The 26,808-nt window shown below is 44.2% G+C and overlaps 1 protein-coding gene across 1 annotated transcript in view; it reads left to right on the top strand.

Annotated features, from left to right (window-relative positions):
* The first annotated feature begins 5,933 nt into the window (after positions 1–5,933).
* LOC147419861 (Regulator of chromosome condensation (RCC1) family protein) overlaps positions 5,934–26,808 on the top strand; it is a 90,326-nt gene continuing 69,451 nt past the window's right edge. Inside the window, exons 1-3 of the mRNA XM_086505510.1 lie at positions 5,934–6,663; positions 6,918–7,133; positions 7,220–7,360. Of these exons, the coding sequence (XP_086361636.1) occupies positions 6,325–6,663; positions 6,918–7,133; positions 7,220–7,360 (696 nt within the window). The 5' untranslated portion in view covers positions 5,934–6,324. The remainder of the gene's footprint in view (positions 6,664–6,917; positions 7,134–7,219; positions 7,361–26,808) is intronic.

Below are 26,808 nucleotides of genomic sequence, written 5' to 3'. Positions count from 1 at the left end.
TAAAGTAGTTGGGGGCAGTACACACATGGAGATGGAGACAATTCTCTTCCTCTTGAGTTGAATCTCCATCTTCTTCCTCTACAAGATTGACTCTAGCTTTTTCTTTGTTGTTGATTCCTTGGCATTTTGATGGTGGATGACCTTTGATGCCGCAATTGCTACTATATTTGTTCTTGTAGCAGTCCTTGGAGAAGTGTCCAGGCTTGCCACACTCATAACACTTCTTGTTATTTAATCTAGGTGATATGATGATGCCCTAGATGATGGTGATGATGATGTAAACTAAGCTCCTCCCACTGATTCATATTTATCAGATTTCTTCTTGTTTTTCTTTTCTTCTTCATTGATTGCCCTTGTGACGGTTCCTTTTGCTCTAAGACTGTGACTATGTTGTCAAAACTTTCAGGTAGAGCACTCAGGAGCACAACAACTTGATCTTCTTTCGGGACTTGGCACTGAATGTAAGTGAGCTGCGTAATTATGCTCATTAGTTTATTAACGAGGCTTGAAACATCCTCCCCTTGAAGCATAGTTTAAGCTAATCTTAATTTGCTTTTGTTTAGCACCAAAATTATGTTTTAGAATATCCCACGCTCGGATTGCAGTGGTGCAACTATTTGTAAAGTGCACATAATTATCATGGAAGATGTGATAATTATGCATGGTGCTTGTTCATCTTTAGCTTGTGCTTGTGAAATTTGAGCCCTAGTCAGAGTGCCTTCAATAGAAGTGGATGGTTCGCTTACTCTCAGTTTTATAACAGACCATAGTTGCTTTCTCTTAAGGTATCCTCGCAGCTTGGCCTGCCAGGTGTGAAAGTCCTCGCCATTAAATTTCTCAATTCCCTTTTCTCCCATATTGTTAGTAGAGGGGTCTTAACACTTGACGGTATGCCAAGGTCAATGTCTGCCTCTTTACAACAAATGGCGTGAGTGCAGTTATCTAATATGGGAATGAGGCCAAAAAAAGCCAAGCGTGAAGCTACTCTTCACAAATAACTTGTGAAGCACCTCTTCAAGTCAAATGATTCCGTCTTCCGTCTCAAAAAAGTTCGACTGCTTGACAAATTTGTTTTACCTTCGAGAAAGCACCCTCTTCGTCAAAAAGGATTTGCTTGCTTTCTTCACCTTGGTTGCCCAAGCAATAAGTGCAAGAAGCCTTGAAGCAGCAAAGCGAGCTTGCTTGTTGTGAAAGTCCGCTACACAATCTTTGTCGTCTTAAAAAAAAAAAAATTGAGACCATTAGGGTGAAAAATTTGCCTTTCATTGACTTAGTGATTTGAAGGTGTTGTAGCTTACCAAAAGATATTGAAGGGCTGCCTTGAAAGTGAGAAAGTGAGTAATGCTAAATGAAATAAAGAGAAAACGAAAAGTGATGAGCTGTTGAAAATACAGAAAGTGGCAAAATCATAAAAGTTTAAAATGTGCCTCTTTTGATCAATGTGAAACAACTTAGACAAATGAAGGGCTGATTTTAATAAGGCAACAAAAATATGAAATGGCGCAAGTCAAAGAAATAGCGAACACACAGAACGAAGCAGTTGCCGTCCAACAATTCGAGGGGCTGATTTTGTGCCTTCTTCTTGATCAGAGATTGATAAAGGCAACGCCCTTCTATTGCAATTACATCCGTGGAGATGGATCGGCAAAATTTGAAAGCCGGGAAGAGATGCCGAAAGACAATCGAAGCCGTCCAATTTGCACAGAGGCTTAATCTTCACTTATAGAGCTCTCAAAGCATAAGAGAAGGGTTGCCTCGGTGTGGGAAGACTATCCCCGAACTCCGATTTGATTAATTTGATGCGAGCTTGTTGATTTGAGGCAATTAATGATGCCACTTTGAGCTCTTAATCACGTCTTAATAGGTGATTAATTACTCGAAAGACAAGACATTGGGGTTGTCTACGATTTACTTGGTCTTACTAAGCTTGTGGTGGCGCTCACTGGCTCTGATACCAATTGTGGGGATGGTGTGTGTGTGTGTGTGTGTGTGCCTCAAGGAGATTTATGTGTGTGTGCAGACATAGGTTGCACAGTTAGAGAGAGAGAGAGTACTCGTGATTTTGACTCAAAAGGTATTATATTAAAGTACACACCATAGCATAAAATATGTACATAGAGAGCTTTATTTATAAGCCTGGAGTAGATATCCGACTGGAGCTCCTTATCTCTTTGGCTTACACATAGCCATACAAGAGAATCTTACAAAAAATAGGCCAGATGCCATATAGTAAGCTATACAAGTGTAGAGGTATTTCGCATGGTTACAGAAGGACATGCCTATCCCAACATACCTAATGTGAGATCCTAACATAAGCAAAAAAAGCTTCTACTCCTAGGGGGTCCACCTTAAAATATGTAGCTATAGCACGTGAGTCGATCAAGAGAGGTTTTTAATTTAAAAAAGTTACACGCTTACATCAACAGAAGCGGTTTTAAAAATCACTTTTGAAAAAAATTCAACAGGTTTTAAAGGATAAGGAGTCATTTAAAAATATGTATATGAAGAGGGGTTATTTAAATGTTGCTTGCGGATTTTCCAATAGTAAAGGCCCATGAGTTTCTACTAAGGTTCATATGTCAAAGGTGCAGCGGAAAAGAGTGAATCAAGTGTGAACCGCCACCATACAAGCATGAGAACAAATTGCAAGCAATGCCACACCGAAGAGTGTGTGTACATGGCGAGGGAAGGGAGCGCTAACAAGAAGGAGAGGGATCACAAGGGAAAAACATTGCAAAGAGAGAGAGAGAGAGAGAGAGAGAGAGAGAGAGAGAGAGAGAGAGAGATTGATGGCGAGAGAAAACGCTAGAGAGAGGGTGTAGCCACACACAACAAAAATGCTAGCAAGATGAAAGGGGAGAGAGAGAGAGAGAGAGCGCACAAATTTGGAACTCTAAAATGATCACAACATGCCAAAAGTAGAAGAGAAGGGGTTGCATATATAGGCAAATTGCCAAATTTTCCTTCCTACTACAAAACCTCACGAGCTTGATAAATGGCCCTAAAAATGTTAATAAATATGTAAACTCAGTAAAAGTGACTTGAGACACATATTTAGTATCATACTCAGTAATTAAAGTAACCTCGAGTAATTAAGACTTCTTTATAATTAAGACTTTTGAGTCAGCGCTATTAAAAAAGAAAAAGGAAGAGAAGTGTATTATTTAAGGTCCATACCAGCTTCAACGTCCTTTAATCTAAATGCCCTAAAGTTACTGACCATCTTCGATCATAAGTTGACCAAAGATTGAGTCTGTCTACTCTCTAAAGCATGTCCCGAGCTGCGGACAGTTCTTTCTTTTTGTTGGGGAGTTTGTAAGGTCCCTCCCTAAATCCTAGTGCCATTCAGAATTTTTTCGACCTAGAAAATAATTTAGAAAAAGTAAGACCGACAAAGAAGTTATACGGACAAGGAGACTTTACTCCATAATGAAAAGACAAGGATATTTCAGATAAGAAATTACGTCATCCCTATATTTTTAATTTAAGATTAAGGGTATTTTTATACTTCTTCATCAAAAAGCCGCGTGGGAACTGATCTATATCGAGAACTAGGAAAAAAGGACTAACTTAATTGAAAGGTAAAGTTAAGAGATAAGAACTAAGAAGAAAATTGGGGTCCAATAGCATTTGAGAAGAGAATTTGAGGTCCAATAGCATTTGAGAAGAGAATTTGGGATCCAATAGGAATTGAGAAGAGAATTGGGGTCCAATAGGAATTGAGAAAAGAATTCCACCCACCATTTCCTATATAAACACCCCCTCTCCTTTGTATTTTGAGACACACATATTGCTAAGCTACTTACATACTTGCCATGCTCAAGACTATGCTTAAGTAACTCAAGGTTTCCATTAAACCTTGCTCTTGCTCTCTCCCTCTCTTGAAAGCCAAACCCTTCAGGGTTTTATGAAGAAGCTTCTCTCTCCAACCTCTTCACCATAAATCCCATTTCCTTCTTCTTTGAACCTCACATCTCTTCAAGAAGGACTTCAACCCCACTTCCCTCTTGTTTAGAGGAGGTAACCTTCTTTTCTAGTAGGATTAATTAATCCATGTGTTTTAATACTAGAAAAGTTTATGTGCATCATTTTAAGTTTAAGCTTTAATGGTAACCTTCGAATTAGGATTAAGTATTAATGGTAGTTAAGCATCATTAAATTACACTTCAAAGGTAGATTTGCACTCGTAAGCTAAACTTTAATGGTAACTTTGCACTTAAACGTAAGCTTTAGTGATTATCTTGCATTTTTAGGTTTTAAGCTTTAATGAAAACCTTGCAATTAGGGTTAAGTGATAAGAGTATCTACGTATCATAAAGTTAAGCTCCAAAGGTAGATTTGCACTCGTAAGCTAAGCTTTAATGGTAACTTTGTACTTAGATGTAAGCTTTAGTGATTACCTTGCATTTTTAGATTTTAAGCTTTAGTGGAAACCTTGCAATTAGGGTTAAGTGATAAGAGTATCTATGCATCATTAAGTAAGCTTAAAAGGTAGATTTGCACTCATAAGCTAAGCTTTTAATGACAACTTTGCACTTAAAAGTAAGCTTTAGTGACTACCTTGTATTTTTAGGTTTTAAGCTTTAATGGAAACCTTGCAATTATGGTTAAGTGATAAGCGTATCTACGCATCATAAAGTTAAGCTTCAAAGGTAGATTTGCACTCGTAAGCTAAGCTTTAATGGTAACTTTGCACTTAGATGTAAGCTTTAGTGATTACCTTGCATTTTAGGTTTTAAACTTTAATGGAAACCTCGCAATTAGGGTCAAGTGATAAGAGCATCTATGCATCATAAAGTTAAGCTTCAAAGGTAGATTTGCACTCTTAAACTAAGCATTAATGGTAACTTTGCACTTAAGTGTAAGCTTTAGTGACTACCTTGTATTTTAGGTTTAACCTTTAATGGAAAGCTCGAAAACTCATATATTATAGGATGACCTTCTAGCTTCCTAAAATGGAAAGCTAGGTACCGTAAGAAAAGAGTAGTTGTCTAAGCTCGATAGAAGTAGTTCAATTTTGGTATTGAAGAGTATTTCTAATGTTTTCAATTTCAAGTTTGTTTGCAAATACGGGATGGGGGAGATAGGGGATAACTTCGCGGAATTGATCTCCGTGTTGTTTGAACCGAAAACTCTACAAGCTTCCATGGAGATGCCCCATGGATGGCAAAGGATTGCAAAAACTTGGGAATCGATAAAAACGGGGATTGAACTTAAAAAGTTGACATTTCCGAAGAGACATTAACCATCAAATGCCTATGGCAAAAATTCGCTTGTATTTTCTAAATAAATTTGGATGGTAGATAAGTAATGAAAGCAGGAATTAAGGTTGATAAATGAATGAATCTGAAAATTACCAACTAGGAGTTAAAAAGAATCTCGAGAGGTGATAGGGATAGCCCATTGCAAAACATAGATTTAACTAGGAGTTTTGAAGATTGTCTGGAAATGATCGGGAACCAAGATGGATTTTCTTGGGGTCAATTCCATTGAAAGGCCAGCCCATTGAGAGGATTCTCTTGGGGAACTTGTCGAAGATTTGCCTTTTTTGGTTAGGGCAATGTAACCGACAAGTTGTTATACATAGGTCATTTATGCCCGAGGGATAAGGGATGAATGGGTTTGTTTTATTTTTGCCCGACCGAGTGAAGTACCCGCGGTATCTTATTGAAAATCGACCATAATTCGAGTATGGCCTATTGCCAATAGTTGGATGAGAAGGTGATACTCAGGGAGGTAACCTTATTTTTTCAGAACTGTAGAACACTCAACACTCAAGACTTTTGACCCTGAAAAACCCTAAGAACGAGGTCCCCACCTCATGCCATCCTACCAAAAACCAACACCGTTGAGTACATCGCCGAGAAAAGGTACTTCTACTTGTCTACCTCAGACACATCCAAGCACAACCACAAAATAGCCCCCACTCCCTCAGGAAGAAGTGATAAGAGCATATGAGCTTGAGGAGAGAAGGATGGCCGGGTGAAGCTAGCAGCAAGAAGGGGGCACACACATAGCTCATGCTGCTTGCACCCAAGCTGATGGCAGGGGGCTGCCGCCATTGCTAGGGTCTCCTAGACTTTCAATGAGCTGCTATAGTAGTGGTGTCATTTATTTAACATTTGAAAGAACAAATTAACGCGCCTTGCCGTGGCATGTTGGGCAGGAGTAGTCAACGACGAGGCGTTTTCTGTGAGTGTTAAAGCCTTGCCAACATTGGCTTTCTTCTGCACAGAGCTTCGCCATAAGCACGTGGACTGCGTCGATTTCGGATTTGGGTTTTGAGTTTGAGCTCCTTCACATAGCGCACTTTGCTGATTTTTCATGGGAAAAAGTAGCAGCACTACTACTTTTCAAGACCTTCCTCCCCACCTTCTGTACAAAATTTTGATCCAAGGATCTCTCTCAGTACTAGATTTAGTGCATGTGGAAGCAACTTGCTATGCTTTTAGAGCAGCACCTGGTTTACTGCCCTTGCGGTTCAAGTCCATTGTCGAGATAGCGGTTGTGGACCTTTGCAATGCACATCCTCTGTATTCGTTGTTGCCCCCGCTTCATCGCAAGCAGCTCCTTCGCAGATGTGGGTGCAATTGGAAAATGCTTCTCAGATACTTGCAGTCAACTGAGCAAGCAAATGGGATGGTTTCAACTCCAAAAGGCAAGGTATGGTTTTCTGTGTACTCGACAGGATTATTTTTCTTCAATGAGATAGATCTTTTTTCTTTCTCTGTTGCAACATTGTGCCAAGCGCCTCTGTTGCCGAAGTTCTTGAGCTAGCATATTTTGACAAATAGGCATAATGATGGAGAAATGGTTTTATGTTTCTTTTTTTAAAATGCCGCAAAGCCACAATGAAATATGTATTGGAAATCTTCAGAAAATTTCACACAGGTTTTCTGTGCTTGGATTTTCGACAGGTACAAGTAGCTGCAGGAAAATATCATTCTTTGGTACTTGCTCGTGATAAAGGAGTGTTTGCTTGTGGGTCAGAGCTTCCTTTTCTCTACCCTAATGATAAAGTTCTTTGTGAAACTTCTGGATTATTTGTCCATGTGATGATGCCACAAAATGTGTTGGTCACTCAAGTGGCAAGTTCTCATCAGCATGTAGCCTTTATTACAAGTAGTGGAGAGGTATGGCTTTTGATTTATTTCTGTGGTTGGGTCATGTTAAACTATAGCATATTTTATCTTGTTCTAACGTATTTTTTTCTTGCCAGCTATATACCTATGGAGATAATAAGTCTGGTTGCTGTGGTCTTGGAGAAGCAAATCATTCAGGCATTGATGTCGAAGAAGCAAATCAAACCGTAATTGCCCCGAAATTGGTGACTGCTCTTCAAGAAACACGTTGCAAGCAGGTACTAGTGTGTGTATGTGTATGGGAGTTAGAGCTATTAGAAACAAATTTACTTAGATGCCCATGGGATGCCAAAGTTGGCTTGTTGGGAAAAATAGACTTCTTTTTAATTTTAACGAGTCCCTAGAAGCAGAAAATACAAATAGAAGATACAACATCTAGTTAAGAGGGTGTCAAATAAAAAAAAAAACACATTAATATCTGATTGCATTCGCCCACTGGAGTTAAGATGTCTATTGACGATGCAGCTCATGTTCGTATTGTTTGGTGGATGACTACCATGAGGTCATGACTTGCTGTTTTCTTGAAGCTAATTCTCAACTTTTCTTAGGTTATATACACACACCACGTGCACGCTCGCACACGTGGGGCCAAACATTTTGCGAAACAAGCAATAGTGTTCAGTAAAGTAGAAAACAAAAATATGAAGCTTTTTTTTTGTTAAGAAAAGATCCTTCCATTAGTTAAGAAAACTACCCAATGGGCTACAACCTGCTCTTACTAGTGAGGGCTACATAAAAATGTGGGGAGACTCCCAACGAAAAGGCGAAATATGTACAATGATGGCTAAATCAGGAAATGGAGGAGGAAACAACCATATTGGTGGACGGTATTGCCATCTAGGTGTGCCATGATCCATGGTGAAGAAGGGCCATGGGCGCCATAGTCGCAAGAAGGCCTCGCGGCGCTCCCAAATGCGGTCAGAGATGCCTTGAAGTCTCTCAGAGTGGTCCTTGAGTGTATTGATCAGCTCCAGCCAAATGTCACGGATATTGTCCGTCGGGGGGACGGGTCGAGCTTTGAAGATGCGGAAGCAATAGGCTCGCCAGATGAACCACAATGTTAGGCTGTAGCTGAGCTTCCAACCGTACTCTCTATCTCTGCTCCACTCTTGAGGGAGGAGCTCTGTGGCGGGCTGGAGTGTAGACTGGCCCTCTTGTATCACAATCATCCTGTTGATTGAAGCTATTTCAAAACAAAGTGCTCAGCCCGTGAGTGTTGTTAGGTGCAACGGAATTGAAATGGTGAAGATCTAGACTTTACACTTCCACAAATCTTTACTTCCTTCCTTATGTTAGTGACTGCAACTTAGCATGAGAGAGAGAGAGAGAGAGAGAGAGAGAGAGAGAGAGAGAGAGAGAGAGAGAGAGAGAGCGCTAGCTGATGGGGTCCCAACCAACCCTCTCAAGGCCCTCCACACCGTTGCCGATGTGGTATTTGCTTTAGATTGCGTAAATGGAATATACACACATGAAATACCTCAAGTGCAGACTATGGGGAATGTCACCTCGGTAATTTTACAAGATGAAGCACCTCCGGGATTGATTTGATGCACCTTTGAATCGGTCTCGATGAGGGGCTGCTAATGGCCACCAAGGGGTAGAGCTTGGGTTGAGTTGCACTCCCGATGTGAGAGGAAGCAAGGGCTGAAAGCTGGCTGCAAAAACGTAGATCTGGTGTGCAAAATGCAACCAATCTGTTGTGTAAAGCAAGGCTGAAAACGCAGCTGATGATGGAGCAACTGATGGGTAGCAATGGGAGTACTAGATACAACGAGGGAATGGCAGAGGTTAGTGTGCCGCCAAAAACTCCGGGCTGCAACAAGAGGGTAGCGTTAGCAAGACCGGACCGCGACTGGCGAGGAAACGGCGCCAAATCTAAAAATCTAGGTTGATCTGCTGCAAATGCAAGCGTTGGGCTGATCTTGTCACGGGGACGGACACCACGTGCCAACGGAAAAGAACAGATTGAACAACTTTAAGCACTTCAAATAACAACTGAACTGAAAGAGATGCATGACACGAGACGGGGAGTGGCAGAGTTCCACCCCAAGAGAGCACTGGCCCCAAACATTGTCACCGCTTTCGATATTTCTTTATTATTGCTGATTCACAAAGTACAACAGCTGGGGAGCACCTCCTCTGCAAGCTGCACGTTGAAGAGTGCTAGAGAGGGCCCCCAAGGCTTATATTTAAAGGCCCAAAGCCTAAAAGCATCAAATATGAAAAACTTTTCACTAAAATTATAGGATTTCCCTAAAAATCCGCCGCAAATTTTGGGATGTCCGTATAGGTGCCACGTCATCATATTTTGAGGTTATAAATTTGTCTGACTTCGTCTCGGCCACTTTCGGATGCTTTAAACAAGTTTTCTTTGACTTCTAGGGTTTTTAGGCCCCTTGGCCGTTGATCTGTGAGTTGGCCGTTGATCTGTGAGTTGGTCGGGGATTCCTTTTGTTTCTTCTTCTTCTTCTAGGTTTCTATTGCATTGGTCGGAACTTGGTAGGAACTCTTCTTTAAAATTAGGCCACTTGGCAAGACTTTATAAGTTGGTAAAACATCTTTTCCTGCGTCTGCTTCTTTTGTTGCTTCTTCTTAGGGTTTAAGCCCCTCGGCTGAGGTCTGCAAGTTGGCTCCATTCTTCAGTGGCTTGACACGTCAGCAATTTGTGACAGATCTGCTGCCGTGGAGAAACAGCTCCTAAAGAAAAGCCAACCATTACGAATGATATAATTGCACGGACCTTGTGCATTTAGTGCTTGTAACTAGTGCTTTCAAATTCAATACCCATGTAATTGTCTTTGAGATAATCAAAATTAACACCCTCGAGAGAGAGAATTTGACCTTTCCTACTCAATGCATCTGCAACAGGGTTAGTTTTGCGAGGGACATACTTAATCATACTACCAAATTGTTCAAAAAATTGAGACCATCGTGCTTGCCTATCACTCCAATGTGCACTAGGCATAGATTGAAGCCAAGTGCTTGGTGATCTGTGCGGACGACAAACGCCTAGAGATGAAATGCTTCCAATGCTCTAATGCATGAATGACAGAGAGAAGTTCCTTATCATAGACAATGTCACAAGGCTGTGGCAACCACTAACCTTAATTGTTGGTTTCTTTCCCTTGACTTTTATTTAATTTTTGGGACCCTCTTTTTGAAGTCACAAATGGCCAGACATTGTGTGGCCAGTGTGAAACAGTCGACGGCCGAGAGTTTCACCCGCAGTCGGAAAGGGCAGGTCGCTACGAGATGCGGGCTAGTCTTCTCTCTTGTCTTATGTAGCGTGATGATTCCGCTCTCGCACACCTCTCTCATCCTGAATACAAAATCGTAATGCCTTGCTCGAGGGCTTTCTGTTGCTAATTGAACTATTCTTTTTCTTTTAATGATTAATTTCTTTTTTAGGATATTTTATTGTGTACACTAAGAACTGTTAAAAGATTGTAGCTATAAGAAGTGCCATCAAGAACGGACAACTCTGACGTGTCACTTGATGGGTGACGGTAAACATCGCGAAGGAGTTTCCGTAAGTTCGGTGGAAAGGGCCGGGTTACGAGTGCCCCTGATGCGTCACATGATGGGTGACGGGTGCATCAGTAAGTGGGCATTCCGTAGGCTAAGGAGGAAATCCGAACTGAGTAAGAAAATACGCGTAAGAACACAAGCACAAGAATAAAGATGGGTTCAATGAAGCTTTTTACGAAAAGCGAGAACATTCGTGGGAGGGCAGATGCTTTCCCGCGAGGAGTCTGTGTCTGCATTGCATTTGTGCCGTGTTCTGCACCCTGGGACGCTTGGAATGTGTTTGTGTAGCATTATTTTCACTAACTGAGTGAGTTTTTAAAGTTTGAACAGGTTCACACTTTATTTTATAAAGTGGCCGGTCACTTTTAAGTGACCAGCCCTTTTATTAATAAAATAAAGCATCCCCAAAAAGCTTACGTAAAAAACCTACGCAAATTGTAGGGAGGGGCTGAAAACAGCTCTCTCTCTCTCTCTCTCTCTCTCTCTCTCTCTCTCCCCTCTCTCTAGAAAGCGCTAGATTCAGCGATCCCTCTCTCTCCTCTCTCTAGGGGCGCCAAGGATCTGCTTTTTCGGCTCCTATTCCCGTCGGGTGCAAGGGCCTATAAAAGGGCAGCAAGCGTTCCAGTTCTATACACGCCGGAAGCAGCAGAAGGAGCTAGCGCTGGGATTCTGGAGCAAGTGTTGGCGACGGAAATTGCAAGTGTTCGTGTGACGACTGAGTACCGAGGTCGTCTTTCTGAGCAAGGAGCAACAGGTATAATTTGTCGTTTACACATCGCGAGTATTGCTTTGTGTGGTTGTTTTGCAAGAATCCTTCTTCACGGGAAGTCCCTCACAGGAAGTACGACCTTTGCGTCTAAGTCCCTTACGGGAAAGTACGGCTTCGCGCCTAAGTCCCTTACGGGAAAGAACGGCCTTGTGCCCAAGCCCTTTTACGGGAAAGAACGACCTTCGGGTCTAAGATTACAGAACGGAGGGGTTTCCTCGGGTTCTCGTGCTTGTATATGAATTCTCCCTGAATAAAGAATACTCTTGACGGGGGGGGACCAGCCCATCTTCTGGTCCCCAATACTCTGTCGATCTTCTCCCTTCTCTCACATTTGCAAAGTTATTTAATTTTCATATTTTCAAGTGCTCGTGTACGCTCCCGTTTTGTGACAATGGTATCAGAGCTCGGACTCCTCTCTTTCTATGCAAAGAAGGACGATTCCGGGAAGAACGGGAAGAACCATGTCGGGCCAAGGGAGAAGCGTTGAAGAGGAGCTTCAACAAGTGCAAGCTCAGCTTGCGGATTTGCAACAAATCTTACTATTGCCAGATGTCCAAAAGCTCTTGGGCGGAATGAAGAAAACGAATGGAACCGATGCAGCCAGGCATCCAGACCACACTGTTGGCGTGAGACCACAGGACGAAAGAGAAGAAGAACGTGCCGAGGTGCACAAAGGATCTTCGGATCGGAATGAACGGCCTACTCCAAGGAAAGGCCAGGAAAAAGCGCTCTCTTTGCTAGACTAGAGCAAGGACATCTCTATCTCATCTCCATCCTATTCTCCTGATTATACTTCTACTTCTCGATCATCTCGTCAGAAGAAGGAAGCCGCTTCTACTACTACCCTACATCAACCTAAAGATAAGCCTCGATTCAAGAAGCATGGTCGCAAGTCTCAACATTGCATGAGAGTCTTCAAATCGGGCGACAAGGACATCAAGTTCGAAACCTACAACGGACGGAGAGACATCTCCAAAGCACTGTCCTTCATCAGACAGTTTGAAGTCACCTTTACCAATGGGCACTTCACAGAAAGATCCAAATTACGCCATGTGGGGATGCACCTCAAGGAAACGGCAAGTAATTGGTGGTTAGCCAAGATTCTGGAAGGTTCTCAGGCCAAAACTTGGGAGAGCTTCAAATCTGAATTTTATGAACAATTTCTTCCACCTGACTTCGAGCACGACATACGGAAGGAATGGGATTGGCTTGCCGAGAAGGAACATGAAAGAGTAACGACTTATGTGGACAAGTATTGGTCGGTTCTTTTGAAGGTCACTCCCTTCATGAAGATTGCCGACGAGGAAAAGAAACGAAAGTTCGAAGCGGGTCTTCAACCGCAGCTTCAAAAGAGTATGAAAGTGTATCTGCATGACACCCTTCAGAGGATGATGGAGTCAGCAATCATTGTTGAGGATTTGCACTCAACTGGGACGCCCAGAAAAATGGAGCATAGCACTTACTGTGCAAGACAAAGAGGGGTCTACGATGACCAAGGGGGCCAAGGAAGAAAACGTCCTTCATCTAGGCCATGATCATTCTAAGAAGCCAGAGGGCAATGGCAAGCGAACTAAGTATCTCTCTCCTACTCAACTCCAAACCTTCAGAGAGGAAGGAAGATGCTTCTACTGTGGAGAGAAAGGACATATGAAGCCGGACTGCCCTCTAAAGCAGCAATGGCAAGAACAAGCCTCTACAAGGCAAGATAAAGCAAGGAAGGAACCCGCTCCACCAAGCTCGAACTCAATTCCAGATGTTCAAGGAAACACAGCAACGGAGAAAGGGAAGCGTCAGCTTCTGAAGGGCTGGGGGTCTCTGAACAACCAGCGAGTACTGATTCTTTATGATCCAGGATCCACGGATAACTTCATCTCCCTGGATACTGCGGAACGTTTGTGCCTCACACCGGCTCAGCTTGGCACACCGGTTACATCCGGATCGGCATTCGAGGGGTTGACAACCAATGAAACTCCCGTGCAAGGACAGCTCAATCTTCGGATTGGCGAGTACAAGGACCGCGAATCATTTTTAATGGCACCCATCGAGGGATGTGATATCATCTTGTGTATGCCATGGCACTTCCACATGACACCTATTCCCGATTATGTGGAAAAGACCCTCACTTTTGATCATGGGGGTAAGAAAATAAAGATTCATGCTGATGTAGGAGATTGGCAGTTCCCAATTGTAAGCCATATCTCCATTAAGAAAGAAATGAAGAAGTGTGTTTCTGCTTACTTGATTTTTGCACGTGAGAAGGATAAAACTAGTGGGGATTCACTCTCTAGTTTGGACATTAAACGTTTTCAATTTATTGAAAAGTACAAAGATTGTTTCACGGAAACACTCCCTGATGAACTACCTCCAGTACGTCCGGAAGATCACCGCATAGATCTCATACCGGGTAGCTCGCCTCCCAATCAACCCCCTTATCGGGTGAGTCTTGCTCAGCAAGAGGAAATTTTGAAGCAAGTCAACGAGCTTCTAGAGAAAGGGTTAGTACGGCCAAGTGCTTCACCCTACTGCTCTCCAGTTCTACTGGTGCAGAAGAAAGATGGCACGTTTCGAATGTGCATAGACTATAGGTCTTTAAACAAGATCACGGTCAAGAATTGCTTTCCGATCCCTCGGATTGATGATATACTTGATAAGTTACAGGGTGCAAGTGTCTTTAGTCGCATAGACTTAAAGAGTGGGTATCATCAGATATGGATCGCCCGTGAGGATGTCCATAAGACTGCTTTCCGCACAACCTTTGGACTATATGAATTTTTGGTAATGCCTTTCGGCTTGACAAATGCTCCCGCGACGTTCAATCGCATGATGGACCGCATTTTCAGCCCGTATCGAGCTTTTACGGGAGTATTCTTTGACGACATACTCATCTTCTCTAAGTCAGAAGAGGAACATCGGAAGCACTTGGACTTAGTGTTTCAAGAATTGCGAAAGCATGAGTTGCATGTGAATGCAAAGAAGAGTGAGTTCTTTCTCTCACAGATACACTATCTCGGCCATATAGTCTCTCAGAATCAAGTGAGTATGGATCCTGCCAAGATCCGAGTGGTAGAAGATTGGCCTATTCCCACTACGGTACATGATGTACGTAGCTTTCTGGGATTATGTTCGTATTATCGAAGGTTTGTCCGAGGATTTGCTCATGTAGGAGGACCACTTCATAACTTGACAAAGAAGAAGATCCTTTCAGATGGGGATCGAGACAACAAGGAGCTTTTGATCGGCTCAAGTACTTGCTAAGCCATGGACCTATTTTGATAGTGCCTGACTTGAGAAAACCATTTGAGGTTCACTGCGATGCTTCAGGCGATTGCATCAGAGCAGTGTTAAACCAAGAAGGCCATGCAGTGGCCTACGAAAGCAGACGGCTTAAGGATGCAGAGTTGCATGCATCAATCTACGAAAAGGAACTCACGGCTGTGATTCACGCCTCATCCAATTGGAAGCACTATCTTCTAGGAGCGGATTTTGTGATCAAGACTGATCACCAGAGTTTGCGGTATTTCCTTACGCAAAGGAAACTATCTCAGAAGCAGATGAGATGGGCAAACTTTTTGTCTATGTTTCACTTCCAGATCCTTCACAAGGCTGGGAGTAAGAATGTGGTCGCAGACGCACTGTCTAGGCGGCCAAGGGTGAACGCTATCACTTCGGTGTATCACCAAGAATTAGAGTATCCGAATGATCCAGATTTCTCCACCATTTGGGGAAAGCTACATCGTGGAGAGAATGAGTTTCCCTATTCCATTCGGGACGGTTATCTCTACCGCCATTAGGCCATATGTGTGGCGGAACCATTAAGAAAGAAGATCATGGATGAAGCACACGCTTCGCCTTATGCGGGTCATCGGGGTATTCTCCCTATGACCTTAGCAATGGAAAGATATTTCTTTTGGCCTAGCCTTAAAGCAGACATTGATAAGTATGTCAGGGAATGCTTGGTTTGCCAAAAAGTGAAGTATGATCGGCATAAGACGCCTGGGTTGCTACAACCTTTGCCTGTGCCTAATGAACCTTGGGAAAGTATTGCCATGGACTTCATCATGGACCTCCCTAGAACTCAGACCGGAAATGACGCGATCTGGACCATTGTGGACAGGTTTAGCAAGCAAGCACACTTTATACCAGTCAAGAAAACGATCAAAGCAGATCATATGGCTAGGGTCTTTCTGGCACAGATCTTTAAGCATCATGGAATGCCTAAGTCTATTGTGAGTGATCGAGATCCTCGCATGACAGGAAATTTTTGGCGTGCCTTGATGGATAATCTTGGTACGAAGTTGAATTTTTCATCTGCCTACCATCCTCAAACAGACGGGCAAAGTGAGATAGCCAATTCCACAATATTGGATATGTTAAAATCTTATGTGTCAGACCGGCAATCTGACTCGGAGAAATATTTGTCCCTTGTCGAGTATGCGTATAACAATACCATACACTCATAGACGGGGAAAGCACCTTTTGAGATTCTCTATGGTAAGCCTTTGCTTCCATCGATCCTTTTAACCAAGGATAAGATCTTTGCAGCAGATGAATTTGTCCGGGTTTGGACACAGCCTACAGGCAAGTTAGGAGAGCTATTCTACGCTCTCAGGAAAAGCATAAGAAAGCTGCAGACAAGCACAGGAGGAATCTAGACTTAACAGTCGGACAGTTAGTCTTACTCAAGTTTGAGAAGGCAAGACTTAAGAAACAAGCGTCTCATAAGGGGAAGGTGGTAAAACTTTCTACCCGTTATTATGGGCCGTTTAAGATCACTGAGCAAGTGAATGATGTCACCTTCCGATTAGAGCTACCGCCTAATTGGAGGATCCATAATGCTTTCCATGTCAGTTTACTCCGGCCATATGTGGGACCGCCTCCGAGTCAGCCTAGTGCTGAGGAACCTCCTAAGGTTGAGGAAACAGAAGAAATACTCCAATCGAAGCAGATAGTAAGTCATCAGGAGCGGCCCCTCAAGTCCGGAAAAATAACACGGAAGTATTTGGTTAAGTTTAAGAACTATTCGAATCTAGATGCTCAGTGGCTGACGCAGGAGGAATTAGGAGCTTATCCCGAGATACTGGAGGTATATGTCCAAGCACTACAGTTGAGGTCAACTGTTTAGAAGCTAGAGGGATGTTGCTAATTGAACTATTCTTTTTCTTTTAATGATTAATTTCTTTTTTAGGATATTTTATTGTGTACACTAAGAACTGTTAAAAGATTGTAGCTATAAGAAGTGCCATCAAGAACGGACAACTCTGATGTGTCACTTGATGGGTGACGGTAAACATCGCGAAGGAGTTTCCGTAAGTTCGGTGGAAAGGGCCGGGTTACGAGTGCCCCTGATGCGTCACATGATGGGTGACGGGTGCATCAGTAAGGGGGCATTCCGTAGGCTAAGGAGGAAATCCGAACTGAGTAAGAAAATACGCGTAAGAACGCAAGCACAAGAATAAAGATGGGTTCAATGAAGCTTTTTACGAAAAGCAGGAACATTCGCGGGAGGGCAGATGCTTTCCCGCGAGGAGTCTTTGTTTGCATTGCATCTGTGCCGTGTTCTGCACCCGGGGACGCCTGGAATGTGTTCGTGTAGCATTATTTTCACTAACTGAGTGAGTTTTTAAAGTTTGAACAGGTTCACACTTTATTTTATAAAGTGGCCGGTCACTTTTAAGTGACCAGCCCTTTTATTAATAAAATAAAGCATCCCCAAAAAGCTTACATAAAAAACCTACGCAAACTGTAGGGAGGGGCTGAAAACAGCGAGCTCTCTCTCTCCTCTCTCTAGAAAGCGCCAGATTCAGCGATCTCTCTCTCCTCTCTCTAGGGGCGCCAAGGTTCTGCTTTTTCGGCTCCTATTCCCGCCGGGTGCAAGGGCCTATAAAAGGGCAGCAAGCGTTCCAGTTCTATACACGCCGGAAGCAGCAGAAGGAGCTAGCGCTGGGATTCTGGAGCAAGTGTTGGCGACGGAAATTGCAAGTGTTCGTGTGACGACTGAGTACGGAGGTCGTCTTTCCGAGCAAGGAGCAATAGGTATAATTTGTCGTTTACACATCGCGAGTATTGCTTTGTGTGGTTGTTTTGCAGGAATCCTCCCTCACGGGAAGTCCCTCACGGGAAGTACGACCTTTGCGTCTAAGTCCCTTACGGGAAAGAACGGCCTTGTGCCCAAGCCCTTTTACGGGAAAGAACGACCTTCGGGTCTAAGATTACAGAACAGAGGGGTTTCCTCGGGTTCTCGTGCTTGTATATGAATTCTCCCTGAATAAAGAATACTCTTGACGGGGGGGGGACCAGCCCATCTTCTGGTCCCCAATACTGTGTTGATCTTCTCCCTTCTCTCACATTTGCAAAGTTATTTAATTTTCATATTTTCATGTGCTCGTGTACGCTCCCGTTTTGTGACACTTTCCATCTGTATGTACAATTGTGTGGGTTCATGCATGTATGCCGAGGCAAGAGCCTCTTATCCAGGTAGTGGATTAGCTAATTGCTAATCCCTTGCAGGTACATGTGAATTCGGAGAGATTTTACGCGAGAAATATCGTCCAATTCAAAGGGCAAGTAGCCGTACGAGTGCGGGAGTACAAGGGCTTGTTATGGATGCGATTGGCACGCGAAACAGAGCCCAAAACAGCAAAATACAGCCTGCTGTGTATTTTTGCAGGTTTAGGGTTTTGATTTTAATTGATCCCCAATACCCTCTAGAGCTTCGGGGAAGTGATGGAATCACTGTACAGGTGATCTGGCGCATTTTCAGGGCAGAAAATAGAGAATTCAGTGTGCTGTAGATTCTCGCCAAGTTTGGGAAAGTGTCCGTATGCGCCCGGAAAGTCACCTTTGGCAAGGGGATTTTGTCTGTGAAGCCTCCTACTGGTTTATGTTACCGAAATCGGGCTAGAGGTAGGCCATTTGCATCCCGGTAAAAGCGGGACAGCTCGTGGGAACTTATAGGTTTTCTCCCAAGTTTTATAAGAATAAAGAAATACCGAAAGGGGCACCAGTCTTAAGAGAAAGGCCTCCAACCTTTTGTCATCCGATTTGCTCATTTGTCCACTTAACTGGGACACATGGTTAGCATACGACGTCACAAGTTTACCTTGTTGAGACAAAGCCTGAAAATCCTTCTTCAATCGCTTAGGTTTTGTCACATGCACATGTAACCCTATGTGCATGTGGACAAGCTATCCCAGTTTTAGGGTTCAGGTTAGCCTAGGAAGTGTTCTGGCACCCTTGTGAGCCTGTGCGTAGGTTGTGCATGTCCAGGCACTTAAGAGTAGTTTCATATCCTCTGATTGCACAATCTAGCAGGACCTAGCATGAGCATTTTCCACTTCATGAACCCAATTTTGCATTGCAAACTTGCTAGGCATTTTATTAAATAATAAATCATTTCCAAGGTCATGGGGCTGTTGGGAGCTCTGCTCGACCCAGTAGGCTTTGACCTATATAAGCAGAGGGAGGGCGCCAAGTTGAACCATAGTAACAGAAAATGGCCGTTTTCAGGTCTCCGTTCCCCGTTCCCATTCCAAGTTCCCGTTCCGTGTTTCAAACGTGAGTACCCGTAACAAGGAATGGCATTTGGTTCCGCGTTCCCGTTCCGTTTCCCCGTTCCTGGTAACTATGGCACCAACTACAGGCAGAAGAGGCAACAAAAGAAGTTGAGCCAATTGGTAGAGCCTCTACTCAGCAGTACACTCAAGACCTGCAATAAGACCTAGCGTTTTCAGCCAGAAGCACTTGGCGTTTTTGCACCCGCAAGAACAGCCGAGCGTTTTTTGATCTCTGACCACCAGAACCAACAATTAGGCCAGCGTTTTTGGTTTTCAGCCTAACCCACAGCCAGATCAGCCCCTTAGCCTCGCAGATCTCACCCTTCCCGCAACAGATCCTCATCATCCCTTCAGTTCAGCCAGCGTTTTCCATTTCAGCCCGCAGATTTCAGATTTCAGCATCAGCGTTTTCACAGCATCATTGTCAAGTCGTCGTCATCGCCGTCCTCTCCGACATAGCGTCAGTATTCAAAAGCAGATCAGCGTTTTAGATTTCAGCAGATCAGCCCTAGCGATTTCAGTTTTCAGCCCGTCCATCGTCGTCATTATCATCGTGATCGACATTGTCATCGACATCGTCGGCAAGTCCATTGCATCTAGACCATTGTACGAGATTCGTGCAATCTATAGCATAGACCTCTCTCGCCATAGAGAGGGGGGGCCCTTGGAGGAGGGTTTGAGAACCGTCTGGTGTCGTATTCTTCTCTCTCTCTCTCTCTCTCTCTCTCTCTCTCTCTCATTCTCAACACTTTCATTCACAGTAGCATTCACTTTGTTTGTGATCATTGCACTTGCTCTCTCTCTCTAAGAACGGAAGGCTCTCCCTTCTGTAAGTAAAAGGAACCCTTAAGCACAGTTCGGAGCACTCATCCTGAGCACTATCAACATTCACTTTCCGTGCACCTTACTTTGGTATCAGAGCTCTTGGTAGTGGTCTATATCACTCAAGGAAAGAACCACATAAATTTTTTTGCTTGTTGTGATCGCATGTAACCCGAGTCTACTTGGGCGTGTCGATTCTTAATCGTGTTTTTGAAGAGTGGTAGGTAACTCAAGAAAGAAGGGCTTGTCCAGCCTCCCCTTGTTTCTCTTTTCGCTCATTGAGAGCGGACTGTGCACTTAACGGCTGGCCAATCGACGTGAGGTGGGAAAGAGTAACTTTGGTGTGAGTGCAAGGCCACTAAGAGGTGCGCCTGCAGGGAAGAGTCGAGCTCGGGTAAGATAAAAGCCTTCTCCAACACCGATTGCAGCTAAACACCGATTGCAGCTAAGAACCCAAGTACCTCGAGAACCTAAGTACCTCAAGAACCCAAGGACCTCAAGAACCCAAGTACCCAAGATCTCAGTGTATGGTCATGACCCGAAGCATAATGGATACTCTGCGTGAAGGTGATGAGAGTGGAGTTGGAGAAGAAGAAGTTTCTACACCAACAAGATTGTTCCTTGATCCTCCCATGTCCCCATCTACGCCACGGATTGCACCAAATCCTATAGAGGCTTTGGTCAAGTTGATGATGGACATGATGCTACAACAAGAGGTGCAACGCGCTGCCATGGATTGCGACCGCGAAGAAAGAAAGGCAGTGATGGAGCTTGAGCGCGAGCAAGCGCGCGAAGCTCAACGCATAGCGGCCGAAGAAAGAAAGAAAGGAAGCTATGGAGCTTGAGCGCGAGCAAGCGTGCGAAGCTCAACGCATAGCGGCAGAAGACAGAAAGGAAACTATGGAGCTTGAGCGCGAGCAAGCGCGCGAAGCTCTACGCATAGTGGCTGAAGAAAAGCTTTCTTTGAGAAGAGCAACAGAGACTAGGCTAACGAGAGTATAAGCGTCTTCAGGGAAGATGGAGAGGATGTGTTCGCAGGCTCAATTTCAGGAACCTCGAACGAAACTATGGTTTTTCGACACTTCGGTCACATCAGCTATGCTTTATGGGGTGCAAATATGGGGGCCATCAGTGGACTGCCCTAGCCGGGCTGGCAATACTGATGGATGGAAGTGCATGGAGAGGCCTCTGGTCTCTATGATTTCTCAGATGATTAGGGCCAAGGCCTCTGTACCGCATGAGATTATCCGTGCATAGCTCGCTGCTCCCCCACTGGTCATCGAGGCACTTACCAGATCCATTTCTTTCATGCACAGTATCTGGGATCTCCCCAGAGACAGATATGCCCATCTAGTTTTGGAGTCTTCTTGACAACTTGCCTCACAGGGAGACACCTCTTGTTGGTATGCACAGATGACAGCTTGGTTCAAGCTGCATGGCTTTGACACGGATAGATTACCCCCTTTCCAGTATTCGTTGGACGCACCTCCTTGTCTCTCACATTGACCAAGTCACTCAGCTCATCAGACAGGACTTGATTCAATTAGACACTAGGAGGACATGGAAATGGACACTCATCTATCCCATGGATTACGATGTGTTATTGGACAGGTGCGCACATCATCACATCAATTAGAGATTGAGGCTGGCACATTTAGAGTACCAACAGAGGCCAGGATTTGTCAGTTATGCCATATAGAGCCAGAGACAGAGTTACATCACATGTCACTGCCCAGTCTACTATGAGAATACAAGGCCATTTCCATTGCATATTTAGAGAGGGTTTTGGACCACTGGCCAAAGTTATGAGATATCAGGATCAGAGATGCCTTGGGCTATTTTTATTGGAGCTGCACAAACATAGGGAGAGCCTCTTGATTAGACCAGACAATAGGAGACAGTCACAGAGCGAGACCACTGATTTCTTCAGTAAACATACGCGACATTCAGATGAGCAGGCATCACAGCAGACTTCAGAGTTTAGCGGTACCCGGGGTACATTGACTGACAGTGCCACTGAGCTTGGGAGATCTAGACGCCCATGACTGCGAGGGTCATCGAGACATAGATGGAAGCTGCATCAGAGGGTCCGACTATTCTGGCACATGGGAGACGCCGATTAGAGTACTCATTGAGGAGGACATTGATGAGCTTCGCCAACGACCAATGCTAGATATCATAGGATAGGATCTTGATTCCAGCATTTCAGCCTTTCATTTTGATCCATTTCATTTCACTTTAGCTCAGTTTAGTTTCGGTTTTCAATCTTTTACACATACATTGTATCAGATTCACCGTTTGTAAACTCTTTTGTCTCATAGGTCACTTAGGCCTTTTTTAAAGATGTTAATATATCATTTCATTTTTTCATTTCAATTCTCTCTCTCTCTCTCTCTCTCTCTCTCTCTCTCTCTCTCTCTCTCTCTCTCTCTCTCTCTCTCTCTCTCTCTCTCTCTCTCTCTCTATTGTATCAGGGAGGATCACACATACACTACACACTTCGAGCTAGTAGCACTTCTAGATTCATTTTAGTATTTCTTTTTTTGTACTCAGACACGGTACCAGATTCACAAGTTTGTAACGGATTGGTCTCATAGTCTCTCTCTCTCTCTCTCTCTCTCTCTCTCTCTCTCTCTCTCTCATAGTCACAAGGGACTCATTCCGGGACGGGAGACGGGGCTCAAATGGATTTTTAGTGTAAAAAAGAGGGCGGGACGGCAAGGGGGGACGGAAAAGTGGGGACGGGAAGCCTGAAAAGGGCGTCCCTTGTGACTATACGAGTCTCTCTCTCTCTCACCAAGTGTGGTAGATTGGTTATGCCATTTCCCTCTTGAATAACAGGTCTTGAGTTCAACTCCTCGTCGGCTAGATCTTTAAGGTCTCTTGGGATAGTTTCCTACGATGTTAAAACTCTCTTCCTCTTCCTCTTCTTCTTCTTCTTCTTCTTCTTCTTCTCTCTCTCTCTCTCTCTCTCTATATATATATATATATATATGGAGAGAGAGAGAGAGAGAGAGAGAGAGAGAGAGAGAGAGAGAGAGAGAGAGAGAGAGAGAGAGAGAGAGAGAGCCCTTCATGTGCGTGTTACAGGTCTCAAAGACACTGGAAAAGTAGAAGAGGAAGTGCTAGAGCTCTTGAAGCGCATGGGTATTTCTGAACTCACACACACAGTTGCTTGGAGAGTTGGCAAGAAGAGAAGTGATGAGAAAGGAAGGCCCAAGGAAAGAGCACTCATCATACGTTTCCCTATGGTAGAAGCTAGGAAGGAATTCGTTAAGAAGAGACCAACACTCAAGCAAACTGGGATATTTTTGGGTGATGATCTCACTCTAACACAGGTAGCACACATGCAAGAGCTGATGCCAGAGATCAAGGCAACGAGGGAGAAAGGGAAAATTGCTTTCTACACAGGAGGGAGAGTAGTGGTGTTGGAAAAACGCACTGTTCCAACACACCGCATGAGGATGCAAGACCTATGGAACCAGCCTTAAAATGGCAGCATGGAATTGTAATGGATCAATGAAGCTAGATGTAGGTGCATTTGAGGGGAACAGACATTATTTTTTACTCGGAAACGCATCAGACTCCTGGCGCACATTACCTAGAGTGATGGAATACCATTGGGAGACTACTTGTAGGCAAGATGTGAGATCAATGCATAGAGGACGGGGGTTAGGAGGTGTGGAAATCCTATTGAGGGAGGAGCTTCAACCCCTCATTCGTATGTTTGAAGAGATGAGCAGGCCAGATATATGTGGGTCAGAGTGAGAGCGGAGTCATTGAGGCCACTCTACATTGCAATATGCTATTTTGCCCCAAGCACATCTCATTATGCATCGCCCAGGGGGCGGTCAGCCTACATGATATTGAATGAGGACATATGGGAGTTCTCTAGGGATGAAGATGTCATTCTTCTGGGAGACTTTAATGCCAGGACGGTCAATCTCAGACAGCTTTCTACGATGTCAGTGATATGGGTTTGGCAAGGTGTACACAAGACGAAGAGCACATTCGATATGGGGGATATCAAACAGATTTGGGGACTGCACATGGGTTGACCATCTTGAATCGCCTCCAAAGATTTCCAGCGTCGAGTGGGTTCACTTGTTTTCCTCATAGACATAGGGCTAGCACAGTGGATTATGTGTTGGCTCTACGTGGTTTCATACCCTCTATTCAGGACTTTACAGTTGGGCCGAGGCCTATTGGGGTAACAGAGGATCATGCCCTCCTCACGTTTACTGTCTCATTTCAATTCAGCACAGCTCTACTTGCACAGACATCTACATATACCCGATACACGTTTACTTCCGACACTCATTCTGTCTACATAGATAGTATCTACAGACGCTTATGGACAGAAGATCCGGGGAGACCTCTACGTATACCCGATACACGTTTACTTCCGACACTCATTCTGTCTACATAGATAGTATCTACAGACGCTTATGGACAGAAGATCCGGGGAGACCTCTAGGGGATTTATATCAGTTGTTTTTGAGCCAAGATTCAGTCAAGGCATGGCAACTCTGTCACAAACTAGTGACGTTGCAGGTCCTTGGACACACAATACAACAAGCTCGTGTGGCAGATTCACGTAAAATGCGCCGATAAGCTGATGTGGCAGATCTCCGCAAAACGCACTGACATGCTGACGTGGCAGCAACGTACAGACACTCCGTAAAAAGAGCTGACAGCTGTACGGATTTTTCGTAAATTACGTTGGCTGTTTTTAGCAGCTTTTGAAGACCAGTAGCTTGTCTATGGCTGCCATTCCTTCTTCGTAGGCCTTTCTTTCTGCTTCTCTTTCTTCGCGTTCTAGCTTTCTTTCTATAAACAACTACTTCAACTCCTCCATAGGAGTTAGTGCAATCCTTGGCGTAGATGGGGAAGGGGGAGGGTCGGAAAAACCTCCTGGTGGGGAAAATTCTTCTTCGCCTCTCTCATGCTCATCACCTCTAAGCGAAGTATCCATTCCGCTTCGAGTGATGACCATCCACTGAAATCGTGAGTTCTTGTGGGTTCTTGTGGTCTTGGGTTCTTAAGTTCATGAGGAACTTGGGTTCTTGTGGGTCTTGGGTTCTTGGGTTCTTAAGTTCACAAGGAACTTGGGTTCTTGGGGGTCTTGGTTCTTGAGGTTCTTCTTTTGCTTGCAATCTGTGTTAGAGAAGGATCTTCTCTTCACCCGAGTTCTGCTCTTTTCCGCGGGCATACCCCTCGGCGGCCTTGCGCTCACACCAAGGTTGCTTTTTCCCACCTCACGTCGGTTGGCCGGCCGCTATGTGCATGGTCCGCTCTGAATGAGTGAAAAGAGGCACAAGGGGAGGCTGAACAAGCCCTTCTTTCACGCCCAAGTGAACTTGGGTTCGTGCGACCGCAACAAGCAAAAAAAATTCTTGTGATTCTTGTGGTTCTTTCCTTGAGTGATATAGAACACTGCCAAACTCTGATACCAATGTAAGGTGCAGCGGAATGAATGTTTGAACTTTGCTCAAGATGAGTGCTCCGAACTGTGCTCAAGGTTCCTTTTATTCTTATGGAAGGGAAAGCCTTCCGTTCTTAATGAGAGAGTTTAATGGACACAACAAAGTGAATGGACACTGTGCGTGAAAGTGTATGAGACTGAGAGATAGAGAAGAGAATACGACACCAGAGACGTTCCCAAGGCCCCACTCTCTATGGCGAGAGCGGTCTACTTATGATTGCACAAATCTCTACAATGCTTGTACTTGCAGACGATGTCGACGACGATGAGGATGACGATGAGACGGGCTGAAATCTGAAAACGCTAAGAGCTGAAATCTGCAAATCTTTATCTGCTGAAGTCTGACTCTATGTCGGTGACGGTGTCGATGGCGACAATGCGACGACGACGCGCTGAAAACGCAGATGCTGAAATCTGTGTTTTCCGGGCTGAAACTGCAAACTTCGATGGATCCCACCGTGCGGCGAGGATCTGCTGCGGAAAGGTGAGAACTGCGAGGTTCGAGGGTTCTTTAGCAAGTGCTAAAGGCTGAAAACTGAAAACGCTGGTCCGATGATCTACAAAAACGCTGAGGTTGTGCTGCAAACCAAAAACAGTAGGACTGAATTCTGTTGTCTTGTGAAATTTGCTATGGTATGCTGGTGCAACTGCTAACACTACCGAATCTATTGTCTTGGGGTCGCTGAGGCTGCTCTGCAATGCAAAAACGCCAAGGCTGATCTGGTGCAAAAGCGCTAGGCCTTCTGTTGAGAGAAAACGCTAGCCTGCTGGGGTCATACTAAGAAGGTGCCTGTTGAACTGAGTTCCTGCTGCCTCTTCTGCCAGAAAGTGCTAGCGCTAGGTTTCTACTTATACAAACTTAATAAATTTGCCCTATCTACTTCCCAACAAAAGTCACTTAAAAATAATAAGTGAAAAATGTCAAAAATAGGGAAAATAGGTCTATGCACTGTAAAAATGCTACTAATGGGTTTTGATGGAAATCTGATGATTATGCTGTGTGCAACCAGAGGATATGCATCTAATCTAAGTGTCTGGATATGCGCGGTTTGCGAACAGACTCACAAAAGTGCCAGATCACTTCCTAATCTAACTAATGCTCCAGCGACTTTCAGCCGAATGATTAATAGGATTTTCCAAGAGTATAGATCATTTGTCAGCACTTTCTTTGATAACATTATAGTCTTCTCCAAGGATGAAGGAGAACAGACACCATCTGCTACAGGTTTTTCAGGCATTGCAAGATCACAAGTTAGTTATCAATGCCAAAAAGAGTGAATTTTTCTTGCCAGAGATACACTTTTTGGGACACATCGTCTTAGCAGCAAGAGCACAGATGGACCCAGCCAAGATTGAGACTATACGTGACTGGCCAGATTTGAAGAACGTTCATGAAGCTAGAAGCTTCTTGGGCTTGTGGTTTTTACTACCTGAAGTTCATTCGAAAGTTTGCAGAGGTAGCTTCCCCTTTGCACATATTGACATAGAAAGGAGTCCCTTAACTTGTGG

The sequence above is a fragment of the Adiantum capillus-veneris genome, chromosome 29 (genome assembly GCF_014529385.1).
Source record: "Adiantum capillus-veneris isolate H3 chromosome 29, ASM1452938v2, whole genome shotgun sequence".
Taxonomy (NCBI): domain Eukaryota; kingdom Viridiplantae; phylum Streptophyta; class Polypodiopsida; order Polypodiales; family Pteridaceae; genus Adiantum; species Adiantum capillus-veneris.
Note: the sequence above shows the minus strand (reverse complement) of the source record. Positions and strands in the feature narration are given on the sequence as shown.